General features: G+C 43.2%; 1 protein-coding gene across 1 annotated transcript in view; it reads left to right on the top strand.

Annotated features, from left to right (window-relative positions):
- The window catches only part of LOC147446881 (DEAD-box ATP-dependent RNA helicase 20-like), a 119,909-nt gene extending 100,736 nt beyond the window's left edge, over positions 1–19,173 (top strand). The window contains exons 11-14 of the mRNA XM_086522825.1: positions 15,448–15,522; positions 18,316–18,405; positions 18,489–18,563; positions 18,639–19,173. Of these exons, the coding sequence (XP_086378951.1) occupies positions 15,448–15,522; positions 18,316–18,405; positions 18,489–18,563; positions 18,639–18,821 (423 nt within the window). The 3' untranslated portion in view covers positions 18,822–19,173. The remainder of the gene's footprint in view (positions 1–15,447; positions 15,523–18,315; positions 18,406–18,488; positions 18,564–18,638) is intronic.
- The last annotated feature ends 538 nt before the right edge of the window (positions 19,174–19,711 follow it).

The following is a 19,711-nucleotide window of genomic DNA, read 5'->3' as shown; positions in this document are numbered from 1 at the left end:
TTGCTAAACCTGTCCACAATGGTCGAGATCGCGTCATTTCCAGTCTGAGTTCTAGGGAGGTCGATGATGAAGTCCATGCCAATACTTTCCCAAGGTTCGTTAGGCACAGGCAAAGGTTGTAGCAACCCAGGCGTCTTATGCCGATCATACTTCACTTTTTGGCAAACCAGGCATTCCGTGACATACTTATCAATGTCTGCTTTAAGGCTAGGCCAAAGGAAATATCTTTCCATTGCTAAGGTCGTAGGGAGAATACCCCGATGACCCGCATAAGGCGAAGCGTGTGCTTCATCCATGATCTTCTTTCTTAATGGTTCCGCCACACATATGGCCTGATGGTGGTATAGATAACCGTCCCTAATGGAATAGGGAAACTCATTCTCTCCACGATGTAGCATTTCCCAAATGGTGGAGAAGTCTGGATCATTTGGATACAAATCCGGTAGTGCTTCTAATTCTTGGTGATACACCGAAGTGATAGCGTTCACCCTTGGCCGCCTAGACAATGCGTCTACGACTACATTCTTACTCCCAGCCGTGTGAAGGATCTGGAAGTGAAACATAGACAAAAAGTTTGCCCACCTCATCTGCTTCTCAGATAGTTTCCATTGCGTAAGAAAATACCGCAAATTCTGGTGATTCACAAAATCCGCTCCTAGAAGATAGTGCTTCCAGTTGGATAAGGCGTGAATCACAGCCTAGAGTTCCTTTTCGTAGATTGATGCATGCAACTCTGCATCCTTAAGCCGTCTGCTTTCGTAGGCCACTGCATAGCCGTCCTGGTTCAACACTGCTCCGATGCAATCGCCTGAAGCATCGCAGTGCACCTCAAATGGTTTCCTTAAAGTGAGGCACTATCAAAATAGGTCCATGGCTTAGCAAGTACTTGAGCCGATCAAAAGCTCCTTGTTGTCTCGATCCCCATCTGAAAGGAATCTTCTTCTTTGTCAAATCATGAAGCGGTCCTGCTACATGAGCAAATCCTCGGACAAAAAATCGATAATACGAACATAATCCCAAGAAGCTACGTACATCATGTATCGTAGTGGGAATACGCCAATCTTCTACCACTCGGATCTTGGCAGGATCCATACTCGCTTGATTGTGAGAGACTATATGGCCGAGATAGTGTATCTCTGAGAGAAAGAACTCGCTCTTCTTTGCATTCACATGCAACTCATGCTTTCGCAATTCTTGAAACACTAAGTCCAAGTGCTTCCGATGTTCTTCTTTTGACTTAGAGAAGATGAGTATGTCGTCAAAGAATACTCCCGTAAAAGCTCGATACGGGCTGAAAATGCGGTCCATCATGCGATTGAACGTCGCAGAAGCATTGGTCAAGCCGAAAGGCATTACCTAAAATTCATATAGTCCAAAGGTTGTGCGGAAAGCAGTCTTATGGACATCCTCAGGGGCGATCCGTATCTGATGATACCCACTCTTTAAGTCTATGCGACTAAAGACACTTGCACCCTGCAACTTATCAAGTATATCATCAATCCGAGGGATCGGAAAGCGATTCTTGATCGTGATCTTGTTTAAAGACCTATAGTCTATGCACATTCGGAACGTGCCATCTTTCTTCTGCACTAGCAGAACTGGAGAGCAGTAGGGTGAAGCACTTGGCTGTACTAACCCTTTCTCTAGAAGCTCGTTGACTTGCTTCATAATTTCCTCTTGCTGAGCAAGACTCACCAGATAAGGGGGTTGATTGGGAGGCGAGCTACCCGGTATGAGATCTATGCGGTGATCTTCTGGGCGTACCGGAGGGAGTTCATCAGGAAGTGTTTCCTTGAAACAAATTTTGTACCTTTCAATAAATTGAAGACGCTTAATTTCCAGACTAGAGAGAGAGTCCCTACTAGTTTTATCCTTTGCAAAAATCAAGTAACCAGAAACACACTTCTTTATTTGTTTCATAATAGAGATATGGCTTACAATTGGGAACTGCCAATCTCCTGCATCAGCTTGAATCTTTATTTTCTTACCCCCATGATCAAAAGTGAGGGTCTTTTCCACATAATCAGGAATAGGTGTCATGTGAAAATGCCATGGCATACCCAAGATGATATCACATCCCTCGATAGGTGCCATCAAAAATGATTCGCGGTCCTTGTACTCGCCAATCCGAAGATTGCGCTGTCCTTGCACGGGAGTTGCATTGGTTGTCAACCCCTCGAATGCCGATCCGGATGTAACCGGTGTGCCAAGCTGAGCCGGTGTGAGGCACAATCGTTCCGCAGTATCCAGGGAGATGAAGTTATCCGTGGATCCTGGATCATAAAGAATCAGTACTCCTTGGTTGTTCAAAGACCCCCAGCCCTTCAGAAGTTGACGCTTCCCTTTCTCCATTTCTGTGTTTCCTTGAACATCTGGAATTGAGTTCGAGCTTGGTGGTGCGGGTTCCTTCCTTGCTTTCTCTTGCCTCGTAGAGGCTTGCTCTTGCCGTTGCTGCTTTAGCGGGCAGTCCGGTTTCATATGTCCTTTCTCGCCACAATAGAAGCATCTTCCTTCCTCTCTGAAAGTTTGAAGTTGAGTAGGAGAAAGGTACTTAGTTCGCTTGCTAGTGCCCTCTGGCTTCTTAGAATGATCATCGTCTCTAGATGGAGGACGTTTTCTTCCTTGGCCCTCAAAGTCATCGTAGACCCCTCTTTGCCTTGCACGGTAAGTGCTATGCTCCATCTTTCTGGGCGTCCCAGTTGAGTGCAAATCCTCAGCAATGATTGCTGACTCCATCATCCTCTGAAGAGTATCATGTGGATACACCTTCATACTCTTTCGAAGCTGCGGTTGGAGACCCGCTTCGAACTTTCGTTTCTTTTGCTCGTCGGCAATCTTCATGAAGGGAGTGACCTTCAGAAGTACCGACCAATACTTGTCCACATAGGTCGTTACTCTTTCATGTTCCTTCTAGGCATGCCAGTCCCATTCCTTTCGTATGTCGTGCTTGAAGCCAGGCGGAAGAAATTGTTCATAAAATTCAGATTTCAAGCTCTCCCAAGTTCTGGCCTGAGAACCTTCCAGAATCTTGGCTAACCACCAATTACTTGCCGTTTCCTTGAGGTGCATCCCCACATGGCGTAAATTGGATTTTTTTGTGAAGTGCCCATTGGTAAAGGCGACTTCAAACTGTCTGATGAAGGACAGTGCTTTGGAGATGTCTCTCCGTCCGTTGTAGGTTTCGAACTTGATGTCCTTGTCGCCTGATTTGAAGACTCTGATGCGATGTTGAGACTTGCGACCTTGCTTCTTGAATCGAGGCTTATCTTTAGGTTGATGTATGGTAGTGGCGGTAGTAGCCGCTTTGTTCTTCTGACGAGATGATCGAGAAGTAGAAGTATAATCAGGAGAGTAAGATGGAGATGAGATAGAGATATCCTTGCTCTCGTCTAGCAGAGAGAGCGCTTTTTCCTGGCCTTTCCTTGAAGTAGGCCGTTCATTCCGATCCGGAGATCCTTTGTGCACCTCGGCACGTGCTTCTTCTCTTGCCTCCTGTGGTCTCACGCCAACAGTGTTGTAGGGATGCTTTGGCTGCATCAGTTCCATTCGTTTTCTTTATTCTGCCCAAAAGCTTTTGGACGTCCGGCAACAGTAAGATTTGTTGCAACTCCGCAAGCTGAGCTTGCACTTGTTTAAGCTCCTCTTCAACGCTTCTCCCTTGGCTTGACATGGTTCTTCCCGTTCTTCCCGGAATCGTCCTTCTTTGCAGAGAAAGAGAGAGTCCGAGCTCTGATACCACTGTCACAAAACAGGAGCGTACACGAGCACTTAGAAAGTCTGAAAATTATAATTCTTTGAAAGCATGAGAGAAGGGAGAAGATCGACACAGTATTGGGGACCAAAAGATGGGTTGGTCCCCCTCCGTAAAGAGTATTCTTTTATTCAGGGAGAATTCTTATACAAGCACGAGAACCCGAGGAAACCCCTCCGTTCTGTAATCTTAGACCCCAAGATCGTACTTTCCCGTAAAGGGCTTGGGCACAAGGCCGTCCTTCCCATAAGGGACTTAGGCGCGAAGCCGTACTTTCCCGTAAGGGACTTAGGCACAAGGCCGTCCTTCCCGTAAGGGACTTAGGCGCGAAGTCGTACCTTCACGTAAGGGACTTAGGCGTGAAGCCGTACTTCCTGTGAAGGGCCTTCCGTAAGACGGGAGATTCCTGCAAAACAAACCACATGAAGCAACAATTCTCAATGCGTATCAACACCTTATACCTGTCGCTCCTTGCTCGGAGAATCGACCTCCGTACTCAGTCGTCACGTGAACACTTGCAAATTGCGTCGCCAGGCTTTGCTCCAGAATCCCAGTGCTTGCACTTTCTGCTAATTCTGGCCCTTCCAAACTGAAACGCTGGCTAGCCTTTTATAGGGTCTGACACCCGGCAGGAATAGGGGTCGAAAAGCAGAGCTGGGCGCTCCTAGAGAGAGGAGAGAGAAAATCGCGTTTTCTAGAGAGAGGAGAGAGAGAGATCGCAAATCAGCCCCCTGCCTTGGTTTTAGCGCTGGTTTTCTTTATAAGGGCCTTGCTTGCTTTATTTTATTAATAAAAGGGCTGGTCACTTTAATGTGACCGGCTACTTTATAAAATAAAGTGTGAACCTGTTCAAACTTTAAAAACTCACTCAGTTAGTTAAAATAATGCTACACGGACACATTCCAGGCGTCCCCGGATGCAGGACACGACACAGATGCAATGCAGACACAGACTCCTCGCGGGAAAACATCTGTCCTCCCGCGACCGTTCCTCCTTTTCGTAAAAAGCTTCATTGAACCCATGTTTATTCTTGTGCTTGCGTTCTTACGCGTATTTTCTTACTCAGTTCGGTTTTCCTTCTTAGCCTACGGGATGCCCCCTTACTGATGCACCCGTCACCCATCATGTGACGCATCAGGGGCACTCGTAACCCGGCCCTTTCCACCAAACTTACGGAAACTCCTTCGCGATGTTTACCGTCACCCATCAAATGACACATCAGAGTTTGTCCGTTCTTGATGGCAGTTCCTGTAGCTACAATCTTTTAACAGTTCTTAGTGCACATAATAAAATATCCTAAAAAAAAGATTAATCATTAAAAAATAAGGAAATAGTCCAATTAGCAACAAAGGGAAAGCTAGAGTTTACCACAAAAGACACAACCCTCGCCAACAAAGAACAAATTCTCGAGAGTTTCGTGAAAGTCAACCACAAAGGCCTTGTTTGACACCTCAACAACGAGACACCTTACTACAAGAAGGCCAATGTTTTGGATGCTTTCAAACAGGACATAACTATTTTGGTTGTCCCCAATGCACTGATAGACCCGTGGAGCCGACTCCCGCGTCGACGGTCGACAGAAACCCAAGACCATCTCCGGCCAAACGAGCTAAACCAGCTGTTGGATTAGCACCTGACATCTATGGCATATGCCTTGAGAGTATAAACGAATTGTGTCGAGCATATGGCAAAGTCAATGTCTTCAAAGCTCTTATTTTCTTTGACCCCGGAGCTACAGAGAACTTCATCCATCCAGGATTCTTAAAGCAAATGCACTTTGATTATGATGCAGAGGGTGGAGAAATTGAAGTTGAGCTAGCCACGGGGCAAACTCAAAAAGTGGTACCGCTCATTGATGCTCTTCGAGTGACTATTCAAGGCTATCATGGAAAAGCTGATTTCCACATCATGAAGTTGGGCAATTGTGACGTTCTATTACGCAGGCCTTGGCATGACAAGAATGATGCGACTCTCCAGGTTCGGAACCGAACCATCACCGTGATGTAGAAGGGCAAGCCAGTCTTCCTCAAAGTTCGGTTGTCCGAACAAAACCCTGAATGAACTCTCTAGTTGTTTTATAGTTAGATACTTTTAAACTTTGTTTGAGAAAGTATTCTTTAAAACTTTGTTTGAAATGGATGGTATCTGTTTTGAACCTATCTTGGTACCGATTTGAAATGTTTGACTTTGGTTTTAATACTAGTTTCAATGATTGGTGATTTTACTCCCGGGTGGAGGATGAGAAATGATGTTTGAGAATGCTTGTTCATACTCATGGACCGGACACTTGTGGTTATTTGCGGGGGGAGTATTGAATGATTGAAAAGTGTTGTTACTCATGGCCCGAATCTGCATGGTTATTTACGGGGGGAGTATTAAGAAGTCTGAGTAGTGGTTACTCTCAGAACCTCCAAACGACGCAGGCTGCGGTCTGGGGGGGCGTTTGGTTGTAAAAGGCCTCTATATCCCGTGCCCGGACCTTTTTAGGTTATGTGCGGGAGGAGTGATGAGGGAGTCGTTGAACAACTCATGGCGCAACGCTGTAGACCTGGATGGTTATTTGCGGGAGGAGTGTTCATTGGTGGCTTTATGTTTCTACTACTTGTAACATGCATATGTGAGCATTTGTGTTGCATTGTGATGTGTCAACCACTGAATATTCCTAATTGGATGAGATTGCCTGGGTATGTAATTTTAGTGCATCAAGACACCCGTGGAAGATCAGTACAGTCTGGGTGTGATGGCTAATTTTACTACGCCGGAATATCAAGAGTTTCGATCTGGACGAAAGGAGAAGCTAACTCCTTGATCAAAAGAGCCGAAAGGAGAAGCTAACTCCTTAACAAAAAGAGCAAACTGATTGTCCCTCGAAATGACCCTCGGAAATTTTTGAGCTAACTTGAGTTGTTTTGCAGATATGATGTAATCGTGGACGATTACTCTCTTTCAAGAAGGGGAGATGTCACAAACTGCTGACGTGTCAAAGCCCTAAAGAATGGGGCCAACTTACAGATGCTTTCTGAGGGGCCTAAACCCTAAGAAGAATAAGTTACAGAAGAAGAAGTGCTACCAACTTATGGGGACCCCGTCCGATGGAGCCCCAAGTGACATAAAGGATTAAAATAAAGCAAGACCCGCACATACACACAAACTGATGACGTGGCAGATTTTTGAAAATTGCGTTGACATGATGACGTGGTAGGCTGTACGGATTTCCGCGTTTTGCGTTGACTGTTGTACAGATTTCCGTGATTTACGCTGGGAGCTTTTTGGCATTGCTTTTGGACCAGAAGCTTTTGAGTTTGAAGGCTTTTCATGTAAAACTGCTTTTGGGACCTAGGGCCTTTAAATATGAGGCTAGGGCTCATTCTCTGGCATGCTTCCTAGAGAAGGTGCAGAATCTGGAGTACCTGCTTGTACTGTGTTGATGCAATATAAAGAAATACTGAAAGGGGCGCCAAGGTTTGGGGCCAATACTCTCCGGGGTGGAATTCCGCCACTCCGTGTCGTGTGTCGTCTCTCTCTCTCTCTCTCTCTCTCTCTCTCTCAGTTCAGTTGTTATTGAAATGCTAACAGTCTGTTCTTTTCTATTGGCGTGTGGTGCCTGTCTTGTGACAGTCCCCACAAAGGAGATAAACCTCCGAACCAACCTCCTGCCAAGAAAGCAAGAAAGAGAGCGGAACTTGTTCCAGACATTTATGCAATTTCTGTACCTGATACTTCTAAGTAAGAGTTCAGAGCTTATAGAAAGATTCGTGGCCACAAAGCACCTATCTTCTTTGATTCTCGAGTCATCGAAAATTTCATCCACCCAAAATCTTCAAGCTGATGAACTATGAGTACGACCGGTTTGCTGGAGATATTAAGGCAGAGCTGGCTACAGGAGATACCAGCATAGTTGTCTCAGTTGTTGGTGCCGTTCCTGTCACCATTCAAGGATAACACAGCAAGGCTGATTTTTACATCATGAAGTTGAGGCACTACGACGCTCTTTTGCGAATGCCTCGGCACGACCAAAACGATGCTACCATTCAAGTCTGCAATAGAGTCATCATCCTGAACCAGCGCCAGTACCGACAGAAACAAATCTCGAATGATTTTTGTTTTGCTTTGCATTTATATATTTTTTGGAACACTGTTTGCGATACTGTCTGCAAATTGTTTGAAATAGATTACATCTGTTTTGAACTTGTCTTGGTGCTAATTGAATTTATTATGGTCGTAATGCTGGTTTCATTTTTGAGAACCTTCGAATGATGCTGACATGATGACCTTTGGGGGCATTTAGTTGTACTTGGAATCTCTAAACGACGCAGGCTACGGTTTGGGGAGAATCTATTTGAAGATGGAAACCTCTTAATGACGTAGATTGCGATCTAGAGAGTGTTTGGTTGTATATGGAATCCTCTAAGCGATGCAGACTACGGGCTGGGGAATGTTTGGTTGTATCTAAATGTCTTTATGTTTTGTGACTACACATGTGAATGTGTGTCATTTGTAAAGCATTATGTGAAGCATATGAATTTGATGTATCATTAGTTCCAATTTGGATGAAATTGCCTGGGTATGTGGTCTTAGTGCATGGAGACACCCCCGAAAGATCAGAACGGATTGGGTGTGGTGGCTAATATTGCTATGCCGGAATATAACGAGTTGTGATGTGGATGAGATGATTGGATGAAAATCTGATTGTGGAACTGTAGGTGTAATACATGCTAGAGAATGTGCTGTTTGGTGATGATGGTCATTAGAATGTATGCATGAAGGCAGTGTCTACTAAAGAATCGGGTTGAATTTTGCAGTTCTAATCGTGGGTGATTACTCTTTCTCTAACACGGGGGGGGGGGGGGGGGGTTTGGCGAGGAGAGTTAATGTTATAAAGTGATGGCGTGGCCTACCAAGTAAAGAGGACTTGCTACAAGCATCCGTCAGTGGCCAAACTGACGAGGACCGGCTCACTGGTTTAATTGTACGACATCCCGAGATTTGCGACGCAAAGCGCAGAGGCCATACGGAAATCCCTCAAAATGGGGATGTTACCTTGCTGGCTCTAGCTTCTATCTGATGCTTTTAGGGCCTAAAGGCCGCTTAATATGTGCCTCGGGGGACTGTCTTTGATAGTCTAGCGTGTGCAAATTGCAAAGGAGGCACTCCTTGGCAGTTGTATCTTTGTCAGAGCAATATAAAAGAAATGTCGAAAGGGGCGCCAAGATTTTGGGGCGACAGCAATTGAGAGTCGAACTCCGCCACTCCGTGTCTACCATGTGGATTCTCTCTCTCTCTCTCTCTCTCTCTCTCTATATATATATATATATATATATATATATATATATATATATATATATATATATATATATATATATATATATATATATATATATATATTCAATTATGTTTGAAGTGCTAAAGTCTGTTCAATTTTGTTCTTATCAGTTGGCAGGTGGTGCCGATGGGTTTCATAATTTGGTTTTTTGTTATGTGATACATCATTTTAAGCTTGACATGAGGTCCAACGATCGCCCTAAGTGGTCCATTGGGTAGAGCATCGAGACTCAGATTGATGGACTACGCTTATACAGCTGCTGGACCTCCAATTTTAGCACTATCTGAAGTCATATTGACTCCCGCATTATGGGCTTACCATTTCTTTGTGTTTGATCGTGTTTGTCATGCGGTCGCTCTTGCTTCTAAGACAAAGGATGACAGGATAGCTAAGCATGTCTTGCAAGATTGTATTCGTTGCCTTGGATGGACGCGTCCTAGATCAACTCTCTAGTGCTCGTTATTTCCCTAAGATTGATCTATGGTCCAGATTCATCAAATGTAGATACACCCAAAGCTTTGGGAGCGTGTCAGTGCTTGGATTCTTTCATTTATTATCCTCAACAATACACCATTTGTCATGAGTCACATCCGATTGATGGAGGATGCGAAGATCAACTTGCATCTTTACACGATTGAGTGTCTCCAATGAAGCAAATTGCTTTGAAGGTGTAATTGTGGACCCTAGATGCCAAGCAGACTTCCACGAGGGACCTTATCAACAAGATGTAGGAACTCCAATATGAGAGACTCCATATGGGCAAGAGGTTCAGTTCGGAGGTCATGGCCATTCCTCGTTATACCAACTTTTATTCTTCTTTGATTACGAGTGGCTGTAACAAACTTAAGACACTCCAAGTCAAGATTCTATCGTGACACAGCAGAGATTCACTTCAAAACAGTTCGCAATTCACACTTGAGTCGACACGTCTTGGTGTAGTTCCATGCCAAGAGGTATTGGTCCCAAAGACTGGCGCCCTTTTTGGTATTTCTTTTTATATTAATCTTTGAGCAAAGTACAACTCCCGCGGGTGCTCGCTCTCAGACTCTGCGTCCGGATGCTATGCAGAGGGAGCCCCCTTGGGTTCTTAATAAAGGTTACAAGGGATGCTAAAAACAGAGCCCCAAAAGCTTCAAAATCAGAAGCTTCTTTTAAAATCAACTTAAAGCAAAAAAACTTTTCCCAAAGCTTTCCCAAAAATTGCGTAGAATTTTCAGCCTTGCTTTTCCGTACAATTCAGCCCAAAAAGCGGACTTCCGTATGCTCAGCCACGTCAGCATGTCAGCGGAGAATGCGCCGCAATTCATGGGTTTCCATACAGCAGTTGCTTAATTTTCGGGCGTGTTTTCCGGCTGTCCACTGATGCTCCAATTTCCAAGGCCATGACACGTCACCAGTTTGTGACATACCCCCCTCTTGAAAGCATTGTAATCGCCCTAATTACGCCTGCAAAACAAACAGAGGCCATACTTAGCAGACACTGACTGTTAGTACCGATGCACTAGGGAAACACATCTAGCACATGTACCGATCGACAGTCACATCACAGGACATCACATGACAAATCACATTCAAAATTTATTCGGATCTCAGACCATGATCAATCGGCAACGTATTTAGCAATCGCATCTAGATGCACTCGAGACCTCATAGATGCCCCATTAACCAATCCTTATTGCAATCACGTCTATCGAGATCTTTCAGATCGAAATGTTGTCGTCATTTCGTCTATCAGTTCCTGCACTTAAACAAGTCAAGAACAAGTCAGTATCATGTTCGGGAATTCCAGTTCATAAACTCATTCAGCAGAATATTGTCAGCTCACAGTATCCCTGAAACTCAAAGGGTTCCATTTGGAATAGACTATGCTAAACCAAACGCTTGGAGGTAAAGATTCACAATCTGAGGAGTATCTGCCAGGTTCTCCTCCTATTTGTTATGGAATGAGTATCTGCTCGTTTTCATCCAATTCGGGTTGCTCATCTGGCTCCCCATCATTGGGCACATCGCCTTCAAAAGGCTTCAAGAGACTCACATGAAAACATTGTGAAGTCTCTAAGTATCGGGCAACTTCAGTATAAAGGAGACATCATTTATCTTTTTGGGAATCTGGAGAGGTCCATAGTATTTCATGCTAAGCTTTCGAGAAAGCCACTCCTTTCCCTTTTTTCTTTCTCAGGCGTGCCTTCTCAAAATGTAAGAGCACCCAATCGTTCTCCTTCAATTTCAAATCGCGGCGATGTCGATCTGCTGCCTTTTTTTGAGATTTCTGCAAAGCCTTCCGGACCAAGTCCAAGTCCTTCGTGAATTGGTCGAATTCAAAGAAAAATCTTATCTTTCGTGCTAAGGAAGGGTGAAACCTTCATAGCAACTTCAATAAGCTCAAATGGCACCTTCCCCATCAAAGAGTTAATCGTGTTTCTGTAGGCATATTCCACCAAAGGTAAAAACTCTTTTCCCATGAAGTATTCAGATTCAAAGAAGAAGACTTCAACAAATCCAGTACCACTGAATTAGCAATCTCTGATTGCTCGTCAGTCTGCGGGTGGAACGATGACGATAACTGCAATCGCGTGCCAATGTTCTCCCAAATAGCCTGCCAAAACAAACTCGTGAATTTGGGGTCTGTGTTGGAGAGAGAGAATCGTCTCAGGCATGCGATGTAATCTGAATATTTGGGCAATAAATAAACGTGCCCACGCTGCGTTCTCGGGAGATCAAAAATGAAATCCATTGCAATACTTTTCCAAGGGCGGGTGGGTATGGGTAAAGGTTGTAACGATCCCTTTGCTTTATGCCTGTCAAAACTTGACCTTCTGGCATACCAAGCAACTGCGTACCAAAATCGTCCACGTCCTTCTTGAGTCTCGGCCAAACAAAAGTATCTCTCCACACCTTTCAAGGTGGTAACAATGTCGCGGTGATACGCAAAAGGTGGACAATGGCATTCGGTCATAACCTTTTCCCTCAACGGCTGTGTAACACACAACATGGTTTTCCGCATCAAGTAGCCATCCCGAATGGAATATCCCACTACTATCTCCCCATTCCGTACCCGAGTGAAAATATCTGCAAAATCTGTATCTGTGGCATACAGATTGACCATATCCTCGAAGATCCTATGATATATTGCGGAAATAGCTAGAACCAACGGCTTCCAGGACAAAGCATCTGCCACCAAATTCTTGTGTCTCTGCACATGGACAATCTAGAAGTGAAACTGTGACAAGATGTTCGCCCACCGCATCTGCTTTTCCGATAGCTGCTTCTGTGACAAGAAGTAGCGTAAACTCTGATGGTCTGTGAAGACAGTAAAATCCGCTCCGAGTAGGTAATGTCGCCACTGAGTAAGAGCATGGATAATCGCCAAAAGCCCTTTCTCATAAATTTGTGCTATCAATTCCGGCCTTGAAAACAATCGGCTTTCGTAGGCAATGACATGGCCTTCTTGCATTAAGACCACACCCAGACTACGACCACAAGCATCACAATATACTTCGAATGACTTTTGCAATCCGGCAAAGTCAAAACCGGTCCTGTAGTCAATTTCTCTTCAATGTCTGAAAGGCAGTCACCTCTGTGGGTCCCCACGAGAAAGGGACTCCTTTCTGTGTCAAGATATGCAAAGGGAAAGCAACCTCTGCAAACTTTCTAATGAACCGCTTGTAGTACGAACACAAGCCCAAGAAGGTTCTAACTTCATGGACATTCTTCAAATCGGGCCAATCACGGATAGTCTCTATCTTGGCCGGGTCCATCTGCACTCCTGCTGCTGAGACAATGTGTCCCAAAAAGTGTATCTCAAGTGTATCTCAAGTGTATCTCGGGGTTCCTGTTCTTTCACTTCGCCCTAGGTGCGGCAAAGTTTGTACTTTCGTTCATCTGATTCGGTTCGAGCCCCACGCAATGCGGTACCAGTTTTGTTTTCATCTGCCTTTTCCGCCACATTCCTTTGCTGCTCTAGAACTCTTTGGCCTGTATGCAGTCAGTTCTTGCTGTGCCTTTTTGGGGCACTTTGCGGAGATTGCCCATGTTCACCACATCCAAAACACTTCCCCTCTTTGAGATAGATAACCCTTTCTCTAAGAGTCTTTCGGGGACGTGTATCATTCTTTTCGTTGTTCTAGGAACTCTTTCTTGTTCTACTTTCATTGTGAGAGGTCTGTTGGGTTCTTTGAGTCAAGATCTCATCAGTCGGGTAAGTCAAATTTCCCAAATGTATTGCAAAAACCCCGTTTCACATGACCCATCAATTCCTCAAAAGAATTCAACTTCTGTTCCAAGCAATATTCTCGGATCTCTGTAGGAAGTCCGCAACAAAACCGCTCAATTTGCTCTTTAAACAAGACCTTCATAAAAGGAGAGCCTGGTAGAAAAGAGCTCCAACATCTCTCGCAATCAGCGTCCAAAGAATATCCCGTGGTCATCCGAAGATGATTCCAAGTTGTTCGTAGATCTCATTCGTACTCTCGAGTCAGCCCCAGGAAGAAATAAAAAGCCTTTCAACCATTTAACCGGAGCTTCCTTTCCCTGTAGAAGAGTGAACCACCATGTTTGAGCATCACGGAACCCAGAAAAGGATTCAAATCGACTGTCCACCTTCTTTAAATTCTTTGACCTTCTTGCTTTTATCTTCGAGGAAATCATATTGGTTGGCTTAAAATGTTTCTTCTTTGCATAAAACATATGATCATCAGAGTCCGAAGTATCTGAGGGATGAGTCCTCGGTAGAACTGTCAGAAACTGGGCGAAATTTAGGCTTCTTTGCCTTTTTCTTGCCCTTTCTGAAGCTTTGCTTGTCCATGTCTTTCTGCGAGTATAGCTTTTGCTTTTCTGCACTCGTCTGTCTTTTCGGATTTACTCCCTTCTTGAGAGTAAAAGCAATGGCCACACGCCATCTCGAGTAAATCGTATCAATCGGGTAATTCTGTAGGTGTATTACCAATCTCGGGTTCTTGGAGTACTTAATCAATCTGTTCACACATATGCCAATCTGTAGTTGAGGTTTGTACTCCTTTTCTGGCAAACTTGTCCGATAAAAATAAAATTTGCCCAAATCTTCATTCTTTTCTTCAGTTTCAGCGCGTGATCTTCAACATTTCTTTGCCTTCCCACTGAGAGGTGTCATCTCTGTCAGATTCTTCACCAAAACTCATGTGTAATCTGGGATTTTTAATGGCTTTATGCACCAATGATAAGATCTTTCAGGCTGATGTGCACCAAGGATAAGATCTTTCAGGCTGATCATTTTGTACAGGATCTAGCCACATCATTTGCCAAGGTAACGAGGCTTTGCAGAAGTCTCAAGTATGGCATAACAAAGCAGCAGACAAACATCGACACGACTTGCAGTTAAAGAGAGGTGATTTGGGTGCTTCTCAAGTTTGAGAAGGCTAGATTGAGAAAGATGAAGGGTAAGGAGAAACTTTATCCAAAGCCTAGTATGAAATATTGTGGGCCCTTTCAAGTCTTGGAAAAGATCAGTGAGGTCTCTTTAGACTGGAGTTGCCAGCTACTGGGAGGATTCACAATGCTTTTCATGTGAGTCTAGCACGGCCTTTCCTCTTTTGTCACAGATCAACAAGAGAATGCGAGAGAGTCAACCATTTTGTGTTTGACATTTTGGGGATGCTGATGTGCTGACGGTACTCTACTTGGCGACTACTATATCATATGTATAGAGTCTACCATGATGTGTGATGTTATTGTTAGAATTTGAGAATATGTTAAAACAAATGTTGTGTACTTTTTCTAATTGTATGGTTTGAGTATATGTGAGATAGAATGTTTGCAGCATTTTATCTCTATTCGCCTTTAGGGGTGATACTGATGAACTTAGTGCATCGAAACATCTATGAGAGGTCGATGAGGCATGTATGTGATGACTGACTGACTCATTGTGATCATAGTTTGTGTCTAAGGTCTTTGTGTCGAAGGTCTCGACGAGAACTAAGATGTAAATGAGATTGTTGGTTGTTAGCATCTCTTGTTGGATATATGCCCCATTTAGAAAGCACTTTTATGTCCATGTGAAAGACGGGCTGGCTTTGATGTACATTCAGTGCAAGAATGATCAAGACGCGACTTATAGCAAGTTGAAGAAAAGGTCGTTCAAATTCTACACTAGAAGGCTATGGTTAGCATCTTCCATTTGGTGATACACTGTATCTTGTACTTCCCAAGCGTGTGGTCTTGAAGATCCATCAGACACCAACAGCTATTCCCTTAGTAGGCCGACATACGTTTATATCAATAAGTTCTATACGGATGACGAAAGGTTTTTGTTACTGATAGCCTATGTTGGTTTTTTATATTTACCAATGTTCTTGAAGTCTAAATCTCATTTATTGAGTTGGTGTAAAAATATGTGCAGGTGGCCACAGATGTAGCATCACGTGGATTGGATGTAAGTGGTGTGGCCCATGTAGTGAACCTTGATCTGCCCAAGGTATGGCCTAAGTGACTGATTTTTACCGCCATTGCCAATAATTGATTAATACTTGTATTTTTTGTTTTCGTACTCTGCAATCATAAACCTTCCACAACAAGCTGCACAGTGCACTTGCACGAGGTCTTAGGTCAAGACAGAATTCAGTAGTTAGCTGAAGGCATCAAAATTTTGATTTACAGTACCAAGGATATAGCTCATCAGTAAAACTCTACTCTTTCTATCAAGAATGCAAATGTTGTATTTGTGAGTGTCTAAGCTAGTTTGCTCCACCGAAGCCTTGATTTTTAATATCAAATCCCTGTTTTGGAATCACTCAAAACTTTCTCAGAGTTTTCTGGTAGAGGTGGCAAGACAAAACATATGCTGACTGTCGTATTTGAAAAATAATGTAGATGCAAAGATAACCTCTGGTCAGGAGCCACCTTTTTTCCCCAAATTATCTCCTTGATTTCTTTGTAAACATATGCTTTGTATATGGCCCATAAAAGGACCACTTCAAGTGATAAATTATAGCGTTGATTTGTTCTGTTATTCTTTGCACATCACGAGTGGCTCACTAACTCTCCCGCCATAGCCTGTGTACGTAAACATGATCAACGAGGGGCGGGGAAATATTTCTAAGGTTGAAGGCGTTTCAGGGCCATATAAGTAGTTTAGTTTGTCAAAGATCAAAACTTTGTCAAAGCTGTTACATGAGGCTCCGCAGCTCAAAGCAATAGGCGTTCATTGTATTATCCCAATGCGTAGCAGAATTAGTTGCAGTTGTGGTGCAGTTGATGTCAAATTTGATGAATGTCCATATACAAAACATATGCTGACTGTCGTATTTGAAAAATAATGTAGATGCAAAGATAACCTCTGGTCAGGAGCCACCTTTTTTCCCCAAATTATCTCCTTGATTTCTTTGTAAACATATGCTTTGTATATGGCCCATAAAAGGACCACTTCAAGTGATAAATTATAGCGTTGATTTGTTCTGTTATTCTTTGCACATCACGAGTGGCTCACTAACTCTCCCGCCATAGCCTGTGTACGTAAACATGATCAACGAGGGGCGGGGAAATATTTCTAAGGTTGAAGGCGTTTCAGGGCCATATAAGTAGTTTAGTTTGTCAAAGATCAAAACTTTGTCAAAGCTGTTACATGAGGCTCCGCAGCTCAAAGCAATAGGCGTTCATTGTATTATCCCAATGCGTAGCAGAATTAGTTGCAGTTGTGGTGCAGTTGATGTCAAATTTGATGAATGTCCATGTTTCTTTAGTTATTAATAAAGAAATGGAAACAAGACACCTAGTTTCCAGGATAGCTTCAAAAGCAACAAGGTTTTCATCAAGTTTAAAAGTATGAGGAAATTAGTCCCATAAATATACGCCTTTTGAAGGGTTCCTTCTTGTTGAACAAACCAAGTTTGGTTCGATTGCTCATTGTATTGTTTTCTCCTGGTCTGCGGCTTACCTTACCTTTGGGGTACATTGTACAGTTTTTTTTTCCTCAATTTAATTCCACTCCCCCCCCGCCCCCCCGGCGCCCCCTCCCTCCCAAAATAAAAAAAAATAAAAATAAAATCAAGTACGGTAAAAAATGATCCCACCTCTTTGTCTGCTCTGTGTGACAGTTGTAAACTGTCATACATAGCAACGCAAATGGAAGATCGACCCTTTTTGTTTTATCTTGTCCGAGCATATTGAGTTCAGAGTCAAAGCTTACTGTAGATTGGTCATTGTGTGCTTGTCATCTTTTGAACCCACTTTAAATATAGGCAATGATTGTGCTTTTGGGCCCTGCAACAAAAGGAAATTTTCTTATCTGGTTGTGTGACCAAATGACAATGTTATTGTCTGTAAAGGCTAGAAAGGCGGGTAGAAGGGGTAATTTAGATTTCGAAGTGTGCACCTCTTGTGGTGACTTTGCACATGGTTTGTTTTTGTTTCACCTTTCAATATTGTCTCTCTAGCACTATTCTGTAGCATTCCGGCTGCGATTGTTCAAGTGCATTAGTAAAGTTTCTATTTAGTGTTCCTGAATCAAGGTACTTCAACCCTTTTGCTTCTCTGGGGAAAACTCTTATCCCTGCCACTTCTGGGTTATTACAACATTAATCAGGGACCAAAAACTGTGAGGCCCCTTTGTCCTTTTCCTTTTTAGGTGCAAGCGTCAAAATAGGAATCTGTTCTGATTTGATGAGCACAAACCAACACTCTTGACTGAACTAATTAGTAGTTTCACAATGGATTGTAATGTGTATTAAAAGGCTTTGATATCAGCTTGTAATAAAGAGAAACTCTACTGCATATTTTAAATCTGTTTTTAAGGTTCTGCAGCTTTGCGAGAGGCTTTTCAATAGAGTAGCTGTTCACACCTTTGTGTCATCTAAGTGCTCCAAAAGCTAGCATGTACATTGTTTTATATCAGCTCAGAAATATACGATGGCTTCATGTAGTTCAGGAGGATAGCAAAATTAGATAACTGAGGTTGTGTGGTGGTCCTTGACGGTGAGTGTTGCAAACAGTAGCTTCTCTAAGCTCTACTGGAGTGGTATTAATGAGTATTACAATACCAGCACATAATCAGCTCATATAAGAGGCTGAAGATGCCTTTGGGTTGGTTTTATCTTTTGACATCCATACCTTCACCAGTGAACTAGAGTAGCAATTTCTTTCTTAGTTTTTGAGGGAATGAGAAGCACTTGAAAATTGTGTCATTCCTCTTGGGTAGCATGTCTATGCTCTTGTTGTTGCAGGATGCTGTTAAGTTCAGTTTTATTTTCTGACCGAAATTTTTCATGTGTAGACAATGGAGGACTATGTGCACAGGATAGGCAGAACTGGCCGGGCAGGAGCCATGGGCCGGGCTACCTCCTTTTTTACTGATCGAGATGGTGTAAGTTAAACTTCGTTTGGTTTGGTTTTTCTTTACTAACGAAGATCAAGATGCAAGAAATATTTAATGGGCTTTCATCTCAGTTCCTTGTAGCTCAAATTCGAAAAGCTATAACTGAAGCAGAGGCTGGAAATACGATGGCATTTGCAACAGGAAGGGTAAGTAGGACTCTTTTGAAAAATTGTTAAGCTTGAGATGCTTGCCGTGGTGCTTAAAATTAGTGTCACATGCAGGCTGCACGTAAAAAAGAAAGAGAACAAGCAGCAGCTTTTCGAGAAGGTAGGCTTACTGCAACTGGGGTTGGAGTGGTAGGGAATGCAACAGTTAGAGTGGAAGACCGATACAAGCATATGCTTGTCTCCTCCGTGGACCCAAAGAAAGGAGCTGGTGCTGCCGATGATGCTTGGGACGATTGAAAAGTCAATGGCTTAGAAATCGAAAGCCACTAAGAAACACGGCCAACACTGCGAGTGTTTTTTAGCATTGAGGACTGGAGCATTCATTCCATGGCCTCATGCAAGCAGTTTTTGTAAGAATACAAGTACAAGGGGTTCTTTCTTTTGGGACTCCAGGCAAAACTTTCCCGTTGTACCTTACAGGAATAGCAACGAATGTCACTGCAGCTCTTGAATTCTCCAAATTTTGACTAAAAGATTTGACAGTTTTAACATTTCAGCCTATTTTTTATCTGTGCACAATACGGCTGCCTTGCGAAAGAGGCATTGAGAGTTCAGCCCCTACTTCAAATGAGTTAAAATTGTGGACTCACATTTGTTTGTCAAATTTATGATTCATTCAAAAAGATGCTTATATTCAAAAGAGCTCCCACTTGAAAGCACTTGACTGGGATCAAAGAACCAAAGCAGAGCTTATCTGTTATTACAACTGACTAAGCAGAGCTTACCTTTGATCACTAGCGACTTGTGACGGCAGTCATTTTTTTAAAGACCATCGCATACCCAGTAACTACTGGAGTCCTCTACTCCAAAAACTGTTACTGGCTGCCATTCACCACCTGATCTATATGGGGATTGAGGTCTAAGCTTGGTATGTCTGTGCGCCTGTTTTAGAACAGTTTCAAAAGTCACCTGTGCAATGGTAACCCCATGGGTAATGAGAAAACAGAAGCTAATACTACCTAACCCTTAAAACTTTATTACAGTGCCCATCTCATAACCCATCTTAAAAGGTGTACTCTACCTCCCCCCCCAAATTCTTAAGCTTTTTGTGTCATGGAGAAGTTGAATTGGAAAAGACAAAAACATCGACTTGGCTAATTGACGTCAACTGGGAATGCAAACACAGA

Source organism: Adiantum capillus-veneris, chromosome 11, assembly GCF_014529385.1.
Source record: "Adiantum capillus-veneris isolate H3 chromosome 11, ASM1452938v2, whole genome shotgun sequence".
In the NCBI taxonomy this organism is placed as follows: domain Eukaryota; kingdom Viridiplantae; phylum Streptophyta; class Polypodiopsida; order Polypodiales; family Pteridaceae; genus Adiantum; species Adiantum capillus-veneris.
This window is presented reverse-complemented; position numbering and strand designations above follow the sequence as displayed.